Source organism: Maniola jurtina, chromosome 19, assembly GCF_905333055.1.
Source record: "Maniola jurtina chromosome 19, ilManJurt1.1, whole genome shotgun sequence".
Lineage (NCBI taxonomy): Eukaryota > Metazoa > Arthropoda > Insecta > Lepidoptera > Nymphalidae > Maniola > Maniola jurtina.
The window spans coordinates 5,618,312-5,638,433 of NC_060047.1; the positions used below are offsets into that span (position 1 = coordinate 5,618,312).

Consider the following 20,122-nt stretch of genomic DNA (forward strand, 5'->3'; position numbering starts at 1 on the left):
AATGTAAATAACTAGCAGTTTAAAAATCCTGTTGGAATTTCTAAAAATCCTTTGTTAGTGATCTAAGTATGTGGTATGCAAAATCTTAGGTTTCTAAGCGGTTTAAGTTAGTGTGTCAGTTAGTTAGTTTCTCCTTTTATAATTTATATGTAGGTATATTATATAGATTTGAATTGCATCTACCACAAGGCCTGTGATTAACATTTAAGTGTTTAACGCTAATGCAAATTCAATTACAGTTGACACGGAATCAAGTAAACCCAGAGAGTTGTTATACATATCATTACTAGAGTAGCTGTCTTTCTCTCTCTCTCTCTCTCTCCTTTCGCGTCGGGTTCCTCATTAAAAAGACCTCATTCACACGAGAGGTTTTTTAACGTCCGTTAATAAAGCGTGCAAAATAGAGCAAAGTACATATCTGTTCACACGTCAACGCTTTTTTAACGCGCACTTTGTATTGTCAGCGCAACGCCGGGTTTTAACGCAACGTTTTTTTAACGCTCGTCCGAATTAGGGCTAAAGGTCGCGCGAACTCTTTGCATTAATCAGATAATGGAAGTGGTTTCCTTAGGATAGTATTTGGTAATAAATAATGATAATATCCTTCCGCATACTTACGACTCGACCACGAGTGCGATTTCGACTTAGGTTTTAAGAACGATTAATTATTATCAGATTTTAGCTGTGGTATATTGGTCTAAGGATGTAAGTAATAACAAGGATCTTCCTACGGCTTTTAACGTGTTCACTGAGGGACAGAACAAAAGGAAAAGGCCAAATACAAAGCTCAAAATCCTTCCAAGTATATCGACTTGAATGAAGGTTGCGGTCGCCACTACACACTGCCCTTAATCTTAACTTACTGCTGCAGTAAAGTTGTTGCTTGCAATAAAATAGGTTATTTTACTTAGTCTGTCAAAAATATTATTATCTTTAACATAATGAGTTAATGACGCATTGAGTCAAGAATTAAAATGAAAGAATCTCTGGTTAAAGAAGCAGATTATTGTGTTTATTGTTTACTTTAAAATGTTACCAGCATGCATGTTTATTTATTAAGTAAGCGTTTTTTTAACCCCCGACCCAAAGAGAGGGGTGTTATAAGTTTGACGTGTGTATCTGTGTATTTGTCTGTGGCATCGTAGCTCCTAAACTAATGAACCGATTTTAATTTAGTTTTTTTTTGTTTGAAAGGTGGCTTGATCAAGAGTGTTCTTAGCTATAATCCAAGAAAATCGGTTCAGCCGTTTGAAAGTTATCAGCTCTTTTCTAGTTACTGTAACCTTCACTTGTCGGGGGTGTTATAAATTTTTAATTTACACTCGTTAACGCCTGATGTAAGATGTTTCCTGCTCCATGGTGTTACTCAATGAACTATACCATCAGCTGATACCATGTCACACGCTCTGTTAGTAGTACGTAGAACTGGTAGTGGTAGTGGTGGCATTATGTTGGCATTTTATAGAGTTGTAGAAAATAGTCACGGCTTCACCCGCGTTGCAGAAGGTTCGATGAACTTGATTTACTCGATACAAGTTTTTGTACTACTTACTGCGACTGCAATACAGCCTTTTTTTTATTGTATTGATACCATTTTGGCCTTGACCCCTGTAATATCCCCTAGTACTAGACTTGCGATTTATTGCAATATGGCTGAAAGTATGTAAAACTGTATTTACCAATAGTGCAAGAATATAATCAGTAATCTTAAATCCATGAACACGTACGAAGCGATTTGCTTCATCGTTTCAATTGAAACGTAACTAGCATCAGTTCTTCTTTCCATCTTCACGTCAAGAGTGAATAGGTAGCTTGTAGACAAACGTCTGCAAAATAGGTATCTGCATCATTACTTGCCTATAAATCGCTAGTTGATATATAATATAATATCGCTAGTCTATAAATATATAAAAAACATGTTATGTAATAATATATGTGTAAATTTATTTCTTGTTAATTCCATAGGTGTTTCAATTACTTGAATGTTATAACACCAAAGGAATAATTCTTTTATTGTAAGATGTCCATTGCCCACAGACAGTGTTAAGGTCCAGAGCCAAAGAAAGCGAATACGCACGTCTTTTCATCGCTTTATCTCGGTAGTTTGTGCATTACTTTGTGGAGATAAAATCAATATGCTATGTAAAATTTTAGATAGAACCACTACTCATATTATTACCTTAAAGCCCTGGGGAGTGACATAGGCTACTTTTTATCCCAAAAAATCAAAGATTTCCCGTGACTTCGTCCGCGTAGATTTAGGTTTTTAAAAATCCTAAATCCACGCGAATGGAGTCGCGGGCATCAGCTAGTTTTTTTTTAAATAAAAAATAAGAACAATTTCCAACTATTCAAAAAATATAAATAATCCTATTTTTTTACAGATGCACCGGCAGCTGAAAGAGAACAGTTGTTCGTACAAAAGCTTCGGCAATGCTGTCTGCTTTTCGACTTCGCGGACGAGCCGCTGTCGGACCTCAAATGGAAGGAGGTCAAAAGGGCTGCACTGCTCGAGATGGTCGAGTACGTGACCTCGCAGCGGGGGGTCATCACCGAAGCTATTTACCCGGAGGCGGTTAATATGGTGAGGGTTATTTATTATACACTATATGCAAAAGATGTAAAATATGGACAGCAGGCTCTTCATTGTTGACCTCCTGGTCAAACGAGCCACACTCGAGTATGTGACCTCGCAAGGGGGTCATCATTGAAGCTATATTTTATCCAGAAGCAGGCAATATGGTGGGGAACCTTACATAATTATAAACATTTAAAAGAATTGAACTCACTGGGCAACAAAGAGCTCCCAATGGAAAGAGGTCAAGCAAGCTGCATTCGAGATGGTTAAATGCGTGACCTCCCAGCCCGCTGGGTTGTCACTTGTCACCATAGGGTTTAGGAATACAAGCAAGTGGGTTTTGCATAAGTATGTATTTTTATTACGACAACTATAGTGTCTGTGCCGTGCACGAGCGCTCCAGACTTTTTTTCAGACAGAGTTTTTATCGTGCACATTACACAGTAATGGTTAGGAAATTTTAAAAGAAAAATCCCGTGAATTCTAGAAATACAATAAAAATAAATAAACGTAACAAACCGTTGACAAACTCGAGCTTTCCGACTTTTCCACATAAATCTAAAGGTAGGTAAAGGTTACCAACTTTAGAATGATTTATAAAATTCTAAAATAATAATGGTAATAAGGTCGTGTTGCTCCGACATGCAACATAATATATTGCATGCCACATACCTACATTTCGGGACGGACAACCCGTCCCATAGTTACAAAATAATTTCAAGCAAAGCTAACTTTGAAACAATATAATCAATGTTGATTGTTGACCATAAGTCTCATGTCAGCTGACTCGACATGCCTTAAGAGGGCTCTCTCCGTCACTCGCTCCATACAAACGTAGTTCCAATTTCATTTGAATATTAAGCGACCAAAGTCCATGAAATTTTGCAGACATATTCTAGAAACTAATATCTATGTCTGTGGTTTTCCAGATTTCTGTTAAAATATTCGGTTTCAAAGTTACGCGGTCGTAAAAATTTACAGACAAATCTTTGAGCCCCTGTAATTTTAAAATGACATATTTTTAGAAAAATCTAAAACACCACAGACACAGATATTAGTTTCTAAAATATGTCTGCAAAATTTCATGGACTTTGGTTGCTTAATATTCAAATGAAATTGGAGCTACGATTCTATGAAGCGAGCAGAAGCGAGTGACGGAGAGAGCCCTGTTAAGAATTTAAGCTTACTTAAGTTAATCCACAGTAAAGGCTAGTTAATTTTGATATTCAGGTCCAGTTGCATGACAGGCGATTAAAGTTACATTTCGATCACCATTAAACCTTGACCACCAATAGAAAACAAAGTGAATTTCCACAGATTCTTATTTCTTACCAGTATCACCATTAAAATGAAATAAATCGGTTAAGTGCGAGTCGGACTTGCAAACGTACGGTTCTGTACCGTCGTACCAAAAATACCACTTTTTTTTTTAATTTTATGGAGGCCATTTTGATATTTTTATTATTTATTGTTATAGTGGCAATAGAACGTTCGGAGAAAATTTTAACTTTCTACATATTAGTACCTAGTTCACGAGATACAGCCCCCTGACAGACAGACGGACGGACGGACGGACATTTGAGTCTTAGTAATAGGGTCCCGTTGGCACCCTACGAGTACGCAATCTTGAAAAGATAGTTAAGTACATAATAAAGAATAATCATAATAGTGTAGATTAGCTATATGTATGTAGGTAAGTCATTCGATAAATATTTTATGTCAAATAATAAATAGGTAAGTGTTGAGTAAATTCTTCGTAATTACTGGTAGCCTGATCTAGATTAATAGTTTAAGAGCCTGTTTAAGAAATAAAGAGGTTGTTATAGTGAAGATATATATTTAACGTTCGAGCGTCATGTTACTTTAACCGTATGTCTAACACATTTGCGGCTTATACCTATATTACACTAACCCAGTCAGGGACCAGCTTGGCTTACTTGTACATCATAACAGTGTAGGGGCATTTAGCTGCTGTGACAAACGAGAATGTCGATTACAGGAATGTATATTATCTTTCGTACTTTACCCACTTATCTAGAAGAGATTATACTTTTTTTGAAATATAGGAATGCAGACAGTGAACGACAAAGCGTAGTATTCCATTACGCTCCATTATAATGAAATCTACCTTGGTGGGCGGTGCAATACTATACCTACCGTACCTATACTCTACTGTACGCGCCTTCAATTCGACTGTAAATCTATAACTGTCACTTTGAGTCCGTTTTTTTTTTCAATTTTATTTATTAGTACCTATAGATAATGCACATGAACTTATGACCTAAATCGCGCCAAATTGCTCATCAGCTAATGACAGCGGCCAGTGTCGCATGTTTTACGGGCCATGAGAAACGCCCGCTGACAGACAGACAGACGGACGGAGGCTTAGTAACAGGGTTCCGTTGGCACCCTTCGAGTTCGGAACCTTAATAAAAATGCTCAAAGGTCCGATTCAAGTAAAATCTACGACTATCCTTAAATAGCGATATAGGTATGAGGTTTTTAAGGATCACGACCTTTTTTTAACGTAACGAAAATCCGTCATGGATACCACCGGCCACAGAGGGCAGCACAGTGTATTTTCGCCGTAAATTGCATACCGTACGATTACAGGTGTGTCCTAATTTCGTTTGATGCACAGATAGCTCGAATACCACGAAGCGCATATGCACTCTAAAATGACATTGGCTTTAACCTACATCTCGTACCCGCGAACTGTTTGCCTAACATTGAGACTAAAAATAAATAAGCCGACTCATTCAACATGCTTTACATTTGAATAGAGCTTTTTCAGCTCATTAATGTACAAGGTATGCGCGTTTCATTCGTAGCTTCAGAAACTTTGGTTTCTTGCCTAATTAGATGACCGCGACTTCGTCTGCGTCGATTTAGGTTTTTGAAAACCCTCTGTGCGTACTTTTTAATTTTCCGGCATAAAAAATCCTATGCCGTCTCCAGGATGCAAGTTATCTCTGCCCTAAATTGCCCACGACTTCATCCACGAGGATTTAGGTTTTGGTTTCTTAGGAACTCTTTTCCGGGATAAAAATAGCCTATATCCATCTCTGGGATGCAAGCTACCTATGTCTGTACCAAATTTCGTTAAAATCGATTATACGGATAAAAACTAGCAGACTCACTTTTGTATTTATGACATACTTCTTTCTTATATCATGTTCTTCAATAGTTTGTATTGTCTTTTTCACAGTTCGCGATCAACTTATTCCGAACACTGCCGCCATCTTCAAACCCAAATGGTGCAGAGTTCGATCCGGAGGAAGACGAACCAACACTAGAAGCCGCCTGGCCGCATCTCCAGCTGGTCTACGAGCTGTTCCTCAGACTACTGGAATCACCTGACTTTCAGCCCAACATTGCCAAGAAATATATCGATCAGAAATTCGTTTTACAGGTGAGTTGGGCTTAAATTGTGATATTTGAGGGTTGTCGAACAAAACGCTGTAGTTACACTTGTGATCAAAATATTTTTTCATTCAGACGACTGAATACAATCTAAACTCATTTCCAATCAAAAAAAAAACCCAAAAACAGTACTGAAATTGAGTCCATGTTCATGATTTCGATCAAAACGATACAATTACAGTAAAGTTTTAACAGCTTTAATTTAGTTTTCAAATTACCCGTAACAAGTAATTCCAATTTTATCGTGGTTATTTTGTTGAAGTACCTCCAATTTTTGATCATAGCGCCCCGTTAAAAAGGCAAAATATGTAACAGGCAGGCATGCAATTATTTCGACAGAGACTTCCTTGCGCGTTGCTTGCCCAATAAAATCAATATACTTACCTACACATGGTATCATATTCTATAACCGACGAAGCATCAAGCCACACGTCTAAAACAAACCGTCAATAAGCCACACAAATAGTACCAACTCAAGTGTAAGGTCACATTTCTATTTACAGTTTGATCTCCTAGGCTTCAAAAGACCTGCAAGCCCAAGGGCTCTTTCAAGAAAAAGCCGATTGGCGTGAAGTGAGGCTGCATAGACATCTTATGTAGATTAAAAAGAACTTTAGATCACTCATCCAGTTAAAGGCCATACGCCTTAAGATCGCGCCATGTTATTTATGTTTCAATAGAAATCGTAATATGCACAAAGAATTTTATGAAGGTGCGAAGTGCCCGTTGTCAGCGTCACGAGCTACAGTTTGAAGTGCTTCATACAATTCTTTGTATGACAAATCATACACGCTTACGCACCTATTCAGAGAGATAGCAATGCAGTTTCCGTCGCGCTTTGTTTTTAGGATCTATGCAGACGGTCTGTATATATACCTACCTAGTTTTTAACCCCCGACCGAAAAAGACGGGTGTTATAAGTTTGACGTGTGTATCTTGTGTCTGTGGCCTCGTAGGTCCTAAACTAATGAACCGATTTTAATTTAGTTTTTTTTTTTGTTTGAAAGGTGGCTTGATCGAGAGTGTTCTTAGCTAGTTTAGCCGTTTGAAAGTTATCAGCTCTTTTCTAGTTACTGTAACCTTCACTTGTCGGGGGTGTTTTACGTACATTTTTAAATTACACTTGTAAAAATTCTTAAGTATGTGGTCTTAGAGGAACGTCGCAAATTATAGCATCTCCCCTGTAAGGGCTGAGTAGCTTTTCGCTGAAGAATAAACATCAGGAAGTGTAGGTAGTGTAGGTACGTTTGTTCACACGTCACGACCACCCGCCCGCCCTTGACCGCTGTGTGAATGATAGAACGCAGCACCCCTTTATGTATTTTTTATTTGTGTACCTATGGCGATGTTGGTACTGGTTATAGATGGCTATATACCCATATTTTTGTTAAAACGTTTTGTATGGTGGCTCTGGTTTGTTAATGCTTTTTGAAGAATATTAAGTAGGCTTGCTTAAGGATATATATAGAGAGCTTGGGTGCTCAAATGCCTTCTACTAAAAGAATTGGTTGTTAGTGGGGACTGCCGACAGAAGTGAACACTTTAAACTATGGAATGACCTATGATATGAGGGTTTTTTTTTTGTATTTTTAACCAACTTTAAAAAAGGAGGTTCTCAATTCGTTGGAATCTTTTTTATTAAATTAATTACAGTATCAAAAATTATAGTAGGTACAATGTACATATACGTTTTATCGAATACGCCTATCATGTGTGTAACACCTCATAATTATAGCAACAAATACTCTATCTACTACTAACATAGCATGTCGGTGACGCGACTTTGAAGTTTTCACTTCAATAACTATAGCTTGTGCTAACTACCACAATATTAGTGTAACGGGTTTTCTCTGTTCAAGTTTTCACTTATGATCTTTATAGCCCATTCCCTGGAGAGTGACCCGTTGAGGCTATGTTGACTTCACTTTGAACTCGATTTTACGCTACCGAATTCCTTAGTATGATGTTTTTTCTTTAACTCAGCCAGTATTTACCTGGTATTTAAAAATACTATGGTTTTTAGAATTGTAGGTTACCTTATTTTTGCAAAAAAAAAGTAGATTGACAATAAATTGGTGAGCTGCCAGGATTTGTTGGGCGCCAACATCCAAGATACGATTGCGTTATTTGCAATACATTCTTGAGTATCGACGAATCGCGATCATCCAAAGTAGTCGCGGGCAGATTTACTCAGATACAAGTCAAGTTAGCCCTTGACTGCAATCTCACCTGGTGGAAAGTGATGGTGCAGTCTGAGTCGGGCTAACCTAGAAGGGGTATGGCAGTTTTTATTAAACCCATACCCCTTTGGTTTCTCGCTTGGTGGCACGGCTTTGCCGGTAGAATGGTAACTAGCCACGGCCGAAACCTCCCACCAGAAACAATAGCCATCATCGTAACCCATAGACGTCCACTGTTGGACGTCTCTTGCATGAACTTCACACACGCCGCGGTCTTGCGCTGCTTATATCTAGCTCCCTTAAAATAAATTCATTTCCAAGAACACTCATGCAAGGATAGATGCAAACTCAAATTCTTCCCTTGTAAGTCAAAGTCAAACACCGATTGTTTTTTCTTGAATGCCTTTTGTGGTGGCACCTGCCTTGTATTGGGTGTTTGTGGTGTAATATGATGTGCCGAAATAGTGAAAAAATACGAAATAGGTATTTCGGAATTCATTAACTCCGAATTTAACGCCATATCGTACCGACAAGCACCTTGAATGATCAGGTCTATGTATAAGGTCCGCGCTGTCAATCATCATCTCTTCAGCCATTTAGCTCCGCGAATTAGCGGACGAACTCACTACCTAATGGTTTGGGACCACTATTGGGTCTCGGCAAGTGATTAGTGGCAATCGTATCATTTCGCACATTTGCACTAACCCGAAAGGTTGGCGCGTATGTTAAGTCGGTTTACCTATTTAAAAATCCCTCGGGATCATTTGTTTTCTGGAATTTATCTAATACACCACAGGGCTATTCGCTGTCATAGAGTCTTAACTAAACTTATTTAAAAAATTCCGAAACACATTAAAACATTCGCAGTAACCTGAATAGTATCAATTTATTTGTCGAATGTTGAACTATCGTAGCGCGATCTCGAATCATTCGTCGAATCCCGATAATGGAGTCGAACCATAATATTGTACGTTTAGGCGTTGGGCACGACTCCATTGCGCGCTATGTGTGTGTGCTCAAGCCGATAACGTAATGGAATTTTGTCAGACACACCCATAGTGCGTCATTCACTAGCGGGGGAACCGCTAGGTCCACGTCCTTGTCCCCTACTTCGTAGATAAGTATCGCGCATGCTAATTTCACTACAGCCATTAAGGAAATTACTCGCGATTGGAATGGTTGGCAATCGTTCGTGATTGGAGTTGGACATTGAGTAATGTCTAAACTTTTGATTTCTTCAAGCTGGACACGCATTAGCTACTATCGCCTGAGAGATAACTTCTTGTCAGCATACTGAGATCTGATTTTTAACAACTTAGGTCCAGTATCCACTTAAGCTCAGCGGAGTAGAGATATTCAGCCGATTTATCAGATTTTCGAAGGTTGACATGAAAATTTTGTCACGTCATCTATATTAAGAATCGAAATGGTCTGCTAAAGAGCCTCAATAGCTCAACCGGTAAAGGAGTGGACTGAAAACCGAAAGGTCAACGGTTCAAACCCCGCCCGTTGCACTATTGTCGTACCTACTCCTAGCACAAGCCTGACGCTTAGTTGGAGAGGAAAGGGGAATATCATCCCCCTCATCATCAGGGGAATAAGGGGAATGGAGGGGAGGGGGGTCATTTAACATGGCATATTTAAAAAAAAAAAACAACATCTTTGCCCATCTCCGCTTTGGGGGACACCGGGCCTAAGGCTTCCATCGAGGCGCTCAAAACCACTTTTCCTAACAATATAATTATTTATTTGAAGATCCAGGATTTGACCTGTTTGAATATAAAAATTATTAGGTTTTACAGGAGTTTTACAGAGATAGTCAGCAAGGTGAAGCTACCTACTAAGAATTCTTTGATCACTTCGTAAATCGTTTAAAGTGCTTCATTGTTTGTAATGTGTTTATGTCAACGAACTGTTTGGCACGCTCTCCGTACGTCATTAATTCTAGAGTCGATATGTATAAAATACCTACCACCCACGCACTACTGGTACTATTAGATTGTATTTGAATACAACAACAATAAATGCGTAAATAACAGCAATAACTCTGATAATAATATGAAATCAAAAGATATAATACTATAGTTAGACCCGTACACAATCTTCTGCCGCAGACAGTGTGCAAAAATATAATGTAAACTAAATCTAATCAGTGCCCACTCGAATCGAATTAAATTATTAAAAAATCCAAAATTTTGTCAAAATATAAAATCAAATAAAACTTTCAGTCTTTAAAGTGATTTAAATATTTGAAAATTCACAGTCATCAAAGTATTCATTTATATTATTATAATAATAGCACTGAGCCAGCGTGGTGGACTACGGCAAGACTGAAAGGTCAGAATGAGAAGAGTTTTGCCGTGCTCGGTAGTTAACCGGCGATTGGATGATGATGATGATGATGTTTAACGGTGTTCTTCTTTTGTTCACAGCTACTAGAGTTATTCGATACAGAGGACCCGCGGGAACGCGACTTCCTCAAGACGACACTGCACAGAATATACGGGAAATTCTTAGTCTTACGCGCCTACATAAGAAAACAAATAAATAATGTATTCTATAGGTAAGTCATCCTACATTTATTATAACTAACCTCTTTCTTAGTACCAAGTGCTACACGCATTCGGGTACGATAAAACCTTCCAAACTGAACACTATTAGCCCGATTAGTGCGATTAATTCGCACGAGCGTTAAAAAAGCGTTGTGTTAAAACCCAGCGTTGCGCTGAAAATACACAGTGCGCGTTAAAAAAGGGTTGACGTGTGAACAGATACTTGAGAATGCATTTGTTCTATTTGAACGCTTTTTTAATGGACGTTAAAACAGCTTTCCTGCGAATGAGGCCTAAAACAATGAAAAAATTTAAAAGATCTTCCACTCCTTCACCTCTGTATAAATTGTGAAATCTTGGTAACCTAGAACCGCTCTTGGGTATGTCCCGCCCGTAAATGTTGTTTGCAATAGCATACTCTCAAGCTTGACTTGGAGCAACCATGGAAAGCACTCTTAATAATAACTCTTTAAGTAAAGTAACTGTTAAAGAAAATAGGTATAGGGAAGCCTTGAATTTTCCACATAAATAACATACTCGTAACTCTATTGACATGATTACCGGTCATTTAGGAATCACTGTGATTGTATGATTTAATGGCCAAGTTTCGTGACAAACGCTAATGTTATTTTGCTGTTCATAACCTACTCATACAAGTATCGCAGCGTAAAAACATACAGTGAGACGACACGCTTCATATTTACAGACGAGCTGGCCTTACTGTCGTAGCAGCTACATGTCTGAAGGACTATGCCTCTGTTAAGAAAAGTGATAAAAGATTTGTTTATAATGACTAATATCCCCCTTAACGGGGGGGGGGGGGGGGGGGGGGGGTGTACGATAATAGTGCAATGAATGGGGTTTGAACTGCCTACCTTCCGGATTTCAGTCCCTTCCTTTAATCGTTGAGCTATTGAGGCACTATATGATCAGTCTGTTCATCTGGGACTGTGTTCTCAGGGAAGGAGGAAGCCTAAAGTAACTTGATGAATGTACAAAAAAAAACTCGTGTTTAGACACATGTGGTTTGAAATGTATGTGGAATCAGCAGTCAATCTGTTTCTTCTTTATTTTAAATGCCTATACAATATATTATAAGTAACTTATTATAAGAAATAACCTTTGTTGCAGGTTTATATACGAAACAGAACACCATAACGGTATCGCGGAGCTATTAGAGATTCTAGGTTCTATCATAAATGGTTTTGCGCTGCCGCTCAAGGAGGAACACAAATTATTTCTACTCAAGGTGACTATCTTTTAATCATCTATAATAGTATGTTATGGGAAATAAAGTTAGCCAAAATTACAATGATCGCAAAAAAGTAGTCCAATTTGAAGTTGCAACATGATTTGCACAGGTTCTATCCCGTGGGAACTTTTTGATTTTCCGGGATTAAAAGTGGCCTACGTCCTTCCCGGGATGTAATCTAACTCTTTACCAAATTTCATCAAAATCGGTTAAACTGTTGGGCCGTGAAAAGCTATCAGACAGACAGAGACACTTTCCCATTTATAATATTAGTATAGATAGTATGGATTAAACAGGAGTGCTGTATTGTTGTGCGCAGGTGCTACTGCCTCTGCATAAGGCGAAATCGCTGTCGGTGTACCACCCACAGCTCGCCTACTGCGTGGTGCAGTTTCTAGAGAAAGACCCCTCGCTCACACAGCCCGTCATCAGGTGAGCACAGATAAAGTAACTCGCGTCATTTTGTAGACTATTTCTGGGCAAATTTGTAACTTGCGCCATATTATATACCATCTGAGCGAACCTTCCAATTCACATAGCTCCACCAACCTCTCGGTTTTACGCGCCGAATCGCGGGAGGACCCCCCCAGTACTTTTATTACAATTCACTATAAGCTTACCCTTCACCACGATCACACCCGATGGGAAGTGATACGACCTAAGATGGAACGCGTTAGCCTAGACGGTGCCTATTTGCCTATCCTACTTGGTCTTGCGCAGGTTCCAGGGGCACCTTCTTGACTGCCTACAACACAAGTTCTTCATTGATTGATTCAGCATCAAACCGAGAGTTCCCTCACTCTAGTTCTGACGATATTGTAATGCGTCAAAAGTAAACTTAAAGGGTAACTTTCTCACAGGGCACTATTGAAATACTGGCCAAAGACCCACTCGCCCAAAGAGGTCATGTTCCTCAACGAGATGGAGGAAATTCTGGACGTCATCGAGCCTGCGGAGTTTCAGAAGGTCATGGACCCACTGTTTAGACAACTTGCTCAGTGTGTCTCCAGTCCTCACTTTCAGGTATCTAATTTGTTTAGCCTAGTTATTGGGATTCATAAGTCAAAATATGCCTAACTTAATTTATTTGAGGGCAAAATAATGCCTATTAATGAGCCTTAGGCTGTTTTTCCACTAAATTCGGAAGTGTGATTCGAAATCAAAAATTTAAACAGTTGTGCAGTCAATTCAGAATAACAACCTTGTTCATGTAGTTTATCAAAAAGTACCAAAAAGTGGTGCAAAAATTATACTTTATATCTTAGATACATAAAACTAAATATTGTAGGGAACGGAACCCTTCGTATACGAGTCCTACTCATACTTGGCCGATTTTTATCGATGATCTATTTATTTATCTTCAATGTTTCAAATCGAATAAGTAACATTTTCGTCCAGGTGGCAGAACGAGCGTTATACTACTGGAACAACGAGTACATAATGTCCCTAATATCGGACAACGCGACGCACATCCTGCCCATCATGTTCCCGTCCCTGTACCGCAACACCAAGAGCCACTGGAACAAGACCATCCACGGCCTGGTGTACAACGCGCTCAAACTGTTCATGGAGATGAACCAGAAGCTCTTCGACGAGTGCACGCAGCAATACAAGCAAGAGAAACAGAAGTGAGTATTTGAACACATACACACACACATACTCATCCCACATACACTCACAAGCACGCAACGCACGCACGCACGCCTTTTTCCCCTGGATGAAAAATATTAAAGATACAATATAATTTAAAACTTTTTTTGGTAAAATTGTAATAACACTTTCTGATTTAAAATACCAGTATGTATGAAAGTTCAGATTATACTTATAAACTAAAGTAATAAGCTTATAAGTATGCATAAGAAACTAATATGTCCGTGTCCGTGGCTAACTAAAGAAATAAAAATTATTATGTCTAAACGTAACAAAGCAAAAGCTAAATATAAACTACAACCAACTGAAGAGCATCTCGATAAATACAAAAAACTACGGAACCGATGCAGTAAACTTTGCCGAGATGCTCAACGTGACTATATTCATAAGTCTATTGATAACAGTAACCCTTTTAAAACCTGGAAATTCCTAAATTCACTTGGGATTGGCAAGCAACATTGTCAGACCGTAAAGAATGTAAACTTGGATGACTTGAATAGACATTTTACCGCAATTACGCCAATGGATAGCCATATAAAAAATGATACTTTAAACCGTATTACTGCATCACCTACTCCTGACTCTCCCCCATTTATATTTAACTCAATTACTCCTGATGACGTCAAAAAACACATCTTGGCAATCAAATCTGATGCTGTTGGCAGTGATGGTATAAGCCGGAAAATGATAATGCTTGTGCTGGAAAAAGTGACCCCGATTCTTTGTCATATTCTTAATTACTCGTTATCGACCAGTACTTTTCCCAGCGCGTGGCGTGCAGCGTATGTTATTCCTGTTCCCAAAACAACTAATCCCTCATCTTTCTCTCACTATCGACCAATTTCTATTCTTCCGTTCCTTTCTAAAGTAGCTGAACGTATAGTTTCCTCTCAACTTCGCCTTTACCTATCCTATAATAACCTACTTAATCCTCACCAGTCAGGTTTTCGGCCAGGACACAGCACTGTCACTGCGCTCACTAAGATCTGTGATGACATTCGTTACGGTCTTGACAACAAACTTGTGACAATTATTGTTCTTCTTGATTTTAGTAATGCCTTTAACACGGTTGATTTTGATATAATGCTAGCCACGCTTAAGTCTATTAATATATCGCAAGACGTTGTGAACTGGTTTCACTCTTATTTATGGCATCGTCAGCAACGTATCCGTATTGATAATAAGTTTTCCTCCGTCTCCTGTCTCCGTGCTGGTGTGCCTCAAGGAGGTGTCCTTTCGCCACTTCTTTTTGCTATATTTATTAATTCTATCTCCCATTCCCTCTCCTCGTCTTACCATCTTTACGCCGATGACCTACAAATTTACTTATCCGTACCTGCGGATGAAGTGATGATGGGTATTTGTAAAATTAATTCAGACTTATGTAAAATTAGTACTTGGAGTGAGTCGCACGGGCTAACTATAAACGCTAGTAAGTCACAGGCTGCTATCATCGGTAACCCTAAGCTAACCTGTAAAATCGATCCCAATTCAGTAGGTTCGATTGTGCTGAATAACTCGACATTGCCTTTCAGTCATACTATCAAGAATCTCGGCTTGTTTATTGACTCGTCATTCTCCTGGATTCCGCATATCAATTATGTAAGCAGACGCCTTTTCGCTGCTGTCGGCTCCCTTAAAAGATGGAAGAATCTCCTCCCAATCAAAACAAAAATATCCTTGGCTGAATCTCTGCTCTTACCCATTCTTGATTATGCCGATAGCAGCTATACGGATTTGAACGAGGAGTTACTAAACAAGCTGGAACGGTTGCAAAATCTTTGCATTCGATTTGTCTTTGGCTTGAGAAAATTTGACCATGTCAGCGAATACCGTTCTCGTCTCAAGTGGTTGCCAATTAGACGGCGACGAAATTTCCACGTCCTCATTCTACTCTTTTCTATTCTCTATGAGCCTCACACTCCTCCCTACCTTAAAGATCGCTTCACTTTCCTCGGTGCTGCTGATCGCCACATGAAGTTGCGCTCTTGCTCGGATAACAAGCTCCAAACCCCAAGAAATTACACAAAATTCTACGGGAGGTCCTTTACGGTACATGCAGTACAACTATGGAATGACCTCCCCAAGAATATTCGAAGTTCGAAATCCCTGCCCATTTTTAAAAATCGTTTGAAAGAATTCTACTTATCTATGCCATAATAGTTTAAATATTGTTTTTATTTATTATATTATTATTTTTTATATTATATGTATCCCTTTTATATTATATGCAAGTAACTATATTGTCATATATAGCATATACATATATATTTATATATTATATATATATATATATATATAATTACTTTTTTATGTTTATTAGTATATATATAAATCTTTGTAAAAAAATCCTTGCGACTTGGTACTATCCAACCTCCTTCCTAGAACTTCTCCTTTCAGCAAAGGTTGCCTGGTAGAGATTGCTCCAAGCAATAAGGCCGCCTTTGCACACAATTGTTTTTTTCTGTTTTCTTCTTACTGTGTTGTTATCCTTATATGTGTTTTTGTGTGCAATAAAGAGTTTCTATCTATCTATCTATCTAATATGTCGTTAATATTGCGGCCATGACATGGCAAAATTCTATAAAGAGCTTTTCGTCATTCGAATGAAAGCACAAGTTGAATAGGACGGAAAGTGCCTCCAGCCCTCTGTCCCCAATCTGGCTTTCATATTATTTTATTTTTAGGTTCCTCTGACGTCAATAGAGGTTTTTAGATTAGGCAAATATCGAAAATACGTACCCACAGTAGGTCAGTTCTATGAACTATTTTTAGCTGTATTTAATAAGACACTCCGAAAATCCTTTATATGTATTGAAAGGCCTAATAACCTTTATATTCAACATACACTGCGGGTCTTGTGTCGTGTGTGTCGTGACGTTTCAGAAGCATTTCATACATTTACTCGTAGTATCATTAGAGCCACATTAAACTGGAGTGGTTTTTGTTGTATCTCTCTCTATCTATACTAAATATATGACACTCATATGCTTCTGCCTACTGATTCGCTTAATGTCTATCACTGAATGATAGCAACCGAGCACATTTGACATTTATTTTTAATCCATTGAAGGTTTTCTACGAATAATTATTTTTATATGACTTAGTGAAGCAGCAATGTAGAGCCAACCTATGTCAAATGAGCTCGGTGGCTATCATTCAGTGTTGGCGAATCATCCCACTGGTTTTTATTTCCTTGATGGATTTTGTCAGACAGACAGACAACGAAGTGATCCTATTAGGGGGGTTTTTTTTTCTAGATATACAGAACTCAAATGAACGTGCCAGTTTATACATATATATTTTATAGTTTGTTTGTTTTCAGAGAGCGTGAACGGTTAATGCAAAGGGAGGAGCTTTGGCAGAAGCTGGAGGCGCGAGCGGCCGCCAACCCCGCCAGCCGCTCCTTCCCGCGCCCCGCGGAGCCCGTGCCCGACCTGCCGCACATTGATATGACGCTCCCTAGGCTGGACCCCGAAACCATTGAGGTACCGGAATTTTTCATATTGCCGCAGAATACTTAATAGTTCCTTCTACCGGCTTCCCACGGTGTGTGATATTGAGAACGGACGCGGACCAGCCCGCTCCTTGGGAGCGTGGTGCGTGGCTGTTCGTGGTCGTCGGCCGTGCGTGATAATCCTCCGAATCACGCACCGTGGGAAGTAGGCATTACGTGTACAGAAGGTTCACACTGCAAACGTTTAAATAAAGCAAGTGTCTAGACAGCCACAAACGGTCGTTTGATTAAAAAAAATTATACAGCTACAGTGATATCAGTAGTTTTTGAAATTGGTTCCTTAGTTTAAAATGATAAGGTACAATTTTTTATGAAAGTGTCTTAGTCTAGTGCCCAGTTACTGTTTTTTTAAAAGGACTAAACCAGAAGACTCGCTCCGTTGCCCCTTCATTCAGCTCACCTGCTTGACCTTTGTACAACACCTCTTTCGCATGCTTGGGTATCGTGGTCGAGTATTGCATAAACCCTTCTCATTTTGAAAGATGACCCGTGTTGCGCCGGCGACGGTTGAAAATGATGATGTTGATGATGATATTTTTGGTTACAGGCGCGAAAACAAAGTTACAACGCGAACAAACCTCTCCTCCGAAAGAAGTCGGAACTCCCAGCGGACACCTCGACAGTTAAGGCGCTGATTGAGCACAAGAGAGCAGACCCCTACCTCGCCACCCCGCCCGACGCCGACTGCTAGCGGGGACTGCGGCCTCGCACCGTGCACGCGAGTTACACCCTTAACACATACCTGTATGAACTAGATTACTGTGACGCTTACTGTAGCGTTCTCTCGTAACAATCTCAGTGCTCTCATAGCCTAGATAGCTTTTCGTCACGTGACAGCGGCTTATTTCTATACAAAAGTGACTATGTAACTGTGACAAAAGTTGCTAATAGCCTCTGAACTTAAGTTGAGATTTATAAGGCGCACTTTGACTTTGCTCAGACTTAAGAGATTGTTAAAACGAGACAGCGCTATACCGCTGGCATAAATCTGTCTCGTTTTAACTCAAACTTAAGTCTAAGCAAAGTCTAAGTGCGCTCTATGGATTTCAACCTTAGAGGCTTTTTGTCACGTGGCTTGTTTCTAAACAAAAGTGACTATGTAACTGTGACAAAAAATGTTAATTGTCTCTGAACTTAGAGAGGCTTTTTGTCACGTGGTTTGTTTCTAAACAAAAGTGACTATGTAACTGTGACAAAAGTTGCTAATAACCTCTGAACTTAGTGTCTTATGCATTTTGTCACGTGACAGCAGCTTGATTCTACACAAAAGTGACTATATCACTGTGACGAAAGTTGCTATCCTTTCCCAGTTCACCAAATAAAAAACGGTCTAGAACGCTTATTAGTTACACCTGACGAGGCAGCACATAGGCTAATGCCGATTGCTAGCGGACACTGCAGCCTTGTATTCTGCACACAAGTTACAAGTTTTATACATGTTACGGGCAACGTGATTAACTGGGCATTATTAATAAAGACCGGCCATTATTAATAATGCCCAAGAGCGATGGGCAAAGTGATTAATTTATCACTTTGCCCGGCCATTATTAATAATGCCCGACGGCCAGTGGTCCATGTAATAAATCAGTGTTTGAGATAGCTTGAATTTATCACTTGGACCGGGCACTATGAATAATTCCCTACTTGTTGCCGGGCAATGTGATAAATTAGACCGCGGCAGGTTAGGTTAGGTTAGGTTTACCGCACAGTGTCATGGACCGCTGCTACGCTGCTTTCGGCTGACCCGCCGTGGGAACTCCGGGCCGAGATGCATGCGGAGGTGTACCGGTCGGTACCGAGCGGATTTGAGGGCTCAGGATGAGAGGCCAAGTCTGGACGAAGTTCAGAGGATCAGAGCCATTGCACCGACGGCCATGATCAGCAGATGAAAGGAGGACTTGCAAAACCCTAATGCAGGCACCCTGACTGTCGTGGCAATGTAGCCCCACCTGGAGCGCTGGCTGAAAAGACGTCACGGGACCTTAACTTATCGGTTGGTGCAGGTGCTTACAGGAGATGGGTGTTTCGGTAAGTACCTGCACCAGTTTACAAGGCGGGAAGTGACCCCGGCCTGCCACGAATGCGGTGCATCCTCCAATACGGTACAGCACACACTGGCGGAATGCACAGCCTGGGCGCCGCAGAGGCATCCATTGTCGATCATCTTGGGCAGCGATCTATCGCTCCCAAGCGTGATTAACGCAATGTTCGCAAATGAGACTTGTTGGACGGCAATGGTGTCCTTCTGTGAGGAAGTGCTCGCACTGAGTGGGTATTCTGGTTGTCAGTGAGTCCCACATACCCCTCCCGGAAGCAGCGTGGGACCCTGCTCTGCTTCCGGGAGGGATGCGTAAAAGCATTTCCCAGCGATAAAAAAAAAGGTAAGGTTAGGTTAGTTTTTGTCAAAATAAAAGTAGGTGACTAATGATGTTATTACATTTTAACTGTTTATTTTTTAACTACTGTGCTCAATAGTTTATTTTTTGTTAACTTTTCGTGATAATTTCGTAAGTTTAATTTCATTTAATAAACAAAAACACTACATTTTACCTATTTTATTACTTTGCCCAAGATAGGGTGGGCATTATTCATAAGGGCCGGGAAAAGTGATTAATCATGCTGTTTTAATCATATTGCCCAATTGAGTCGGGCATTATGAATACAGACCGGCCATTATTAATAGTTCCCGGACTTATCAAATTGCCCGTAACATACATACATATTCGAACTAGTTTACCTTGACGATTACTGCCACGTTGCCGAAACGTTGAAGCACTATAAATTAACCTAGAACCTTGGGCCACACTAGAAGCTCTAAGTCCCATGACAACAGCTTTTTGAAGTGACAACGTCTTATAATTCGATAGAGCCGGCTGCACGCACGAAAAAACATGACTCATGCGGCGTTACCTCGCTCTGAGGCGTTCCATGTAAGGCTTGAAGTGCAAGCGAGAGCGCGGAACGAGCGAC

The 20,122-nt window shown here is 39.8% G+C and overlaps 1 protein-coding gene across 4 annotated transcripts in view; it reads left to right on the forward strand.

Annotated features, from left to right (window-relative positions):
- LOC123875246 (serine/threonine-protein phosphatase 2A 56 kDa regulatory subunit gamma isoform-like) overlaps positions 1 to 19,701 on the forward strand; it is a 58,731-nt gene extending 39,030 nt beyond the window's left edge. For 3 of the 4 annotated variants that reach the window (XM_045920984.1, XM_045920982.1, XM_045920980.1), the window contains 9 exons: positions 2,385 to 2,584; positions 5,787 to 5,990; positions 10,614 to 10,744; positions 11,865 to 11,982; positions 12,305 to 12,417; positions 12,846 to 13,008; positions 13,384 to 13,613; positions 16,946 to 17,123; positions 17,700 to 19,701. In XM_045920984.1, coding sequence (XP_045776940.1) covers positions 2,385 to 2,584; positions 5,787 to 5,990; positions 10,614 to 10,744; positions 11,865 to 11,982; positions 12,305 to 12,417; positions 12,846 to 13,008; positions 13,384 to 13,613; positions 16,946 to 17,123; positions 17,700 to 17,843 — 1,481 coding nt within the window. In that variant the 3' untranslated portion in view covers positions 17,844 to 19,701. The remainder of the gene's footprint in view (positions 1 to 2,384; positions 2,585 to 5,786; positions 5,991 to 10,613; positions 10,745 to 11,864; positions 11,983 to 12,304; positions 12,418 to 12,845; positions 13,009 to 13,383; positions 13,614 to 16,945; positions 17,124 to 17,699) is intronic. The other variant, XM_045920983.1, reaches the window with a different exon arrangement.
- Positions 19,702 to 20,122: the final 421 nt, after the last annotated feature.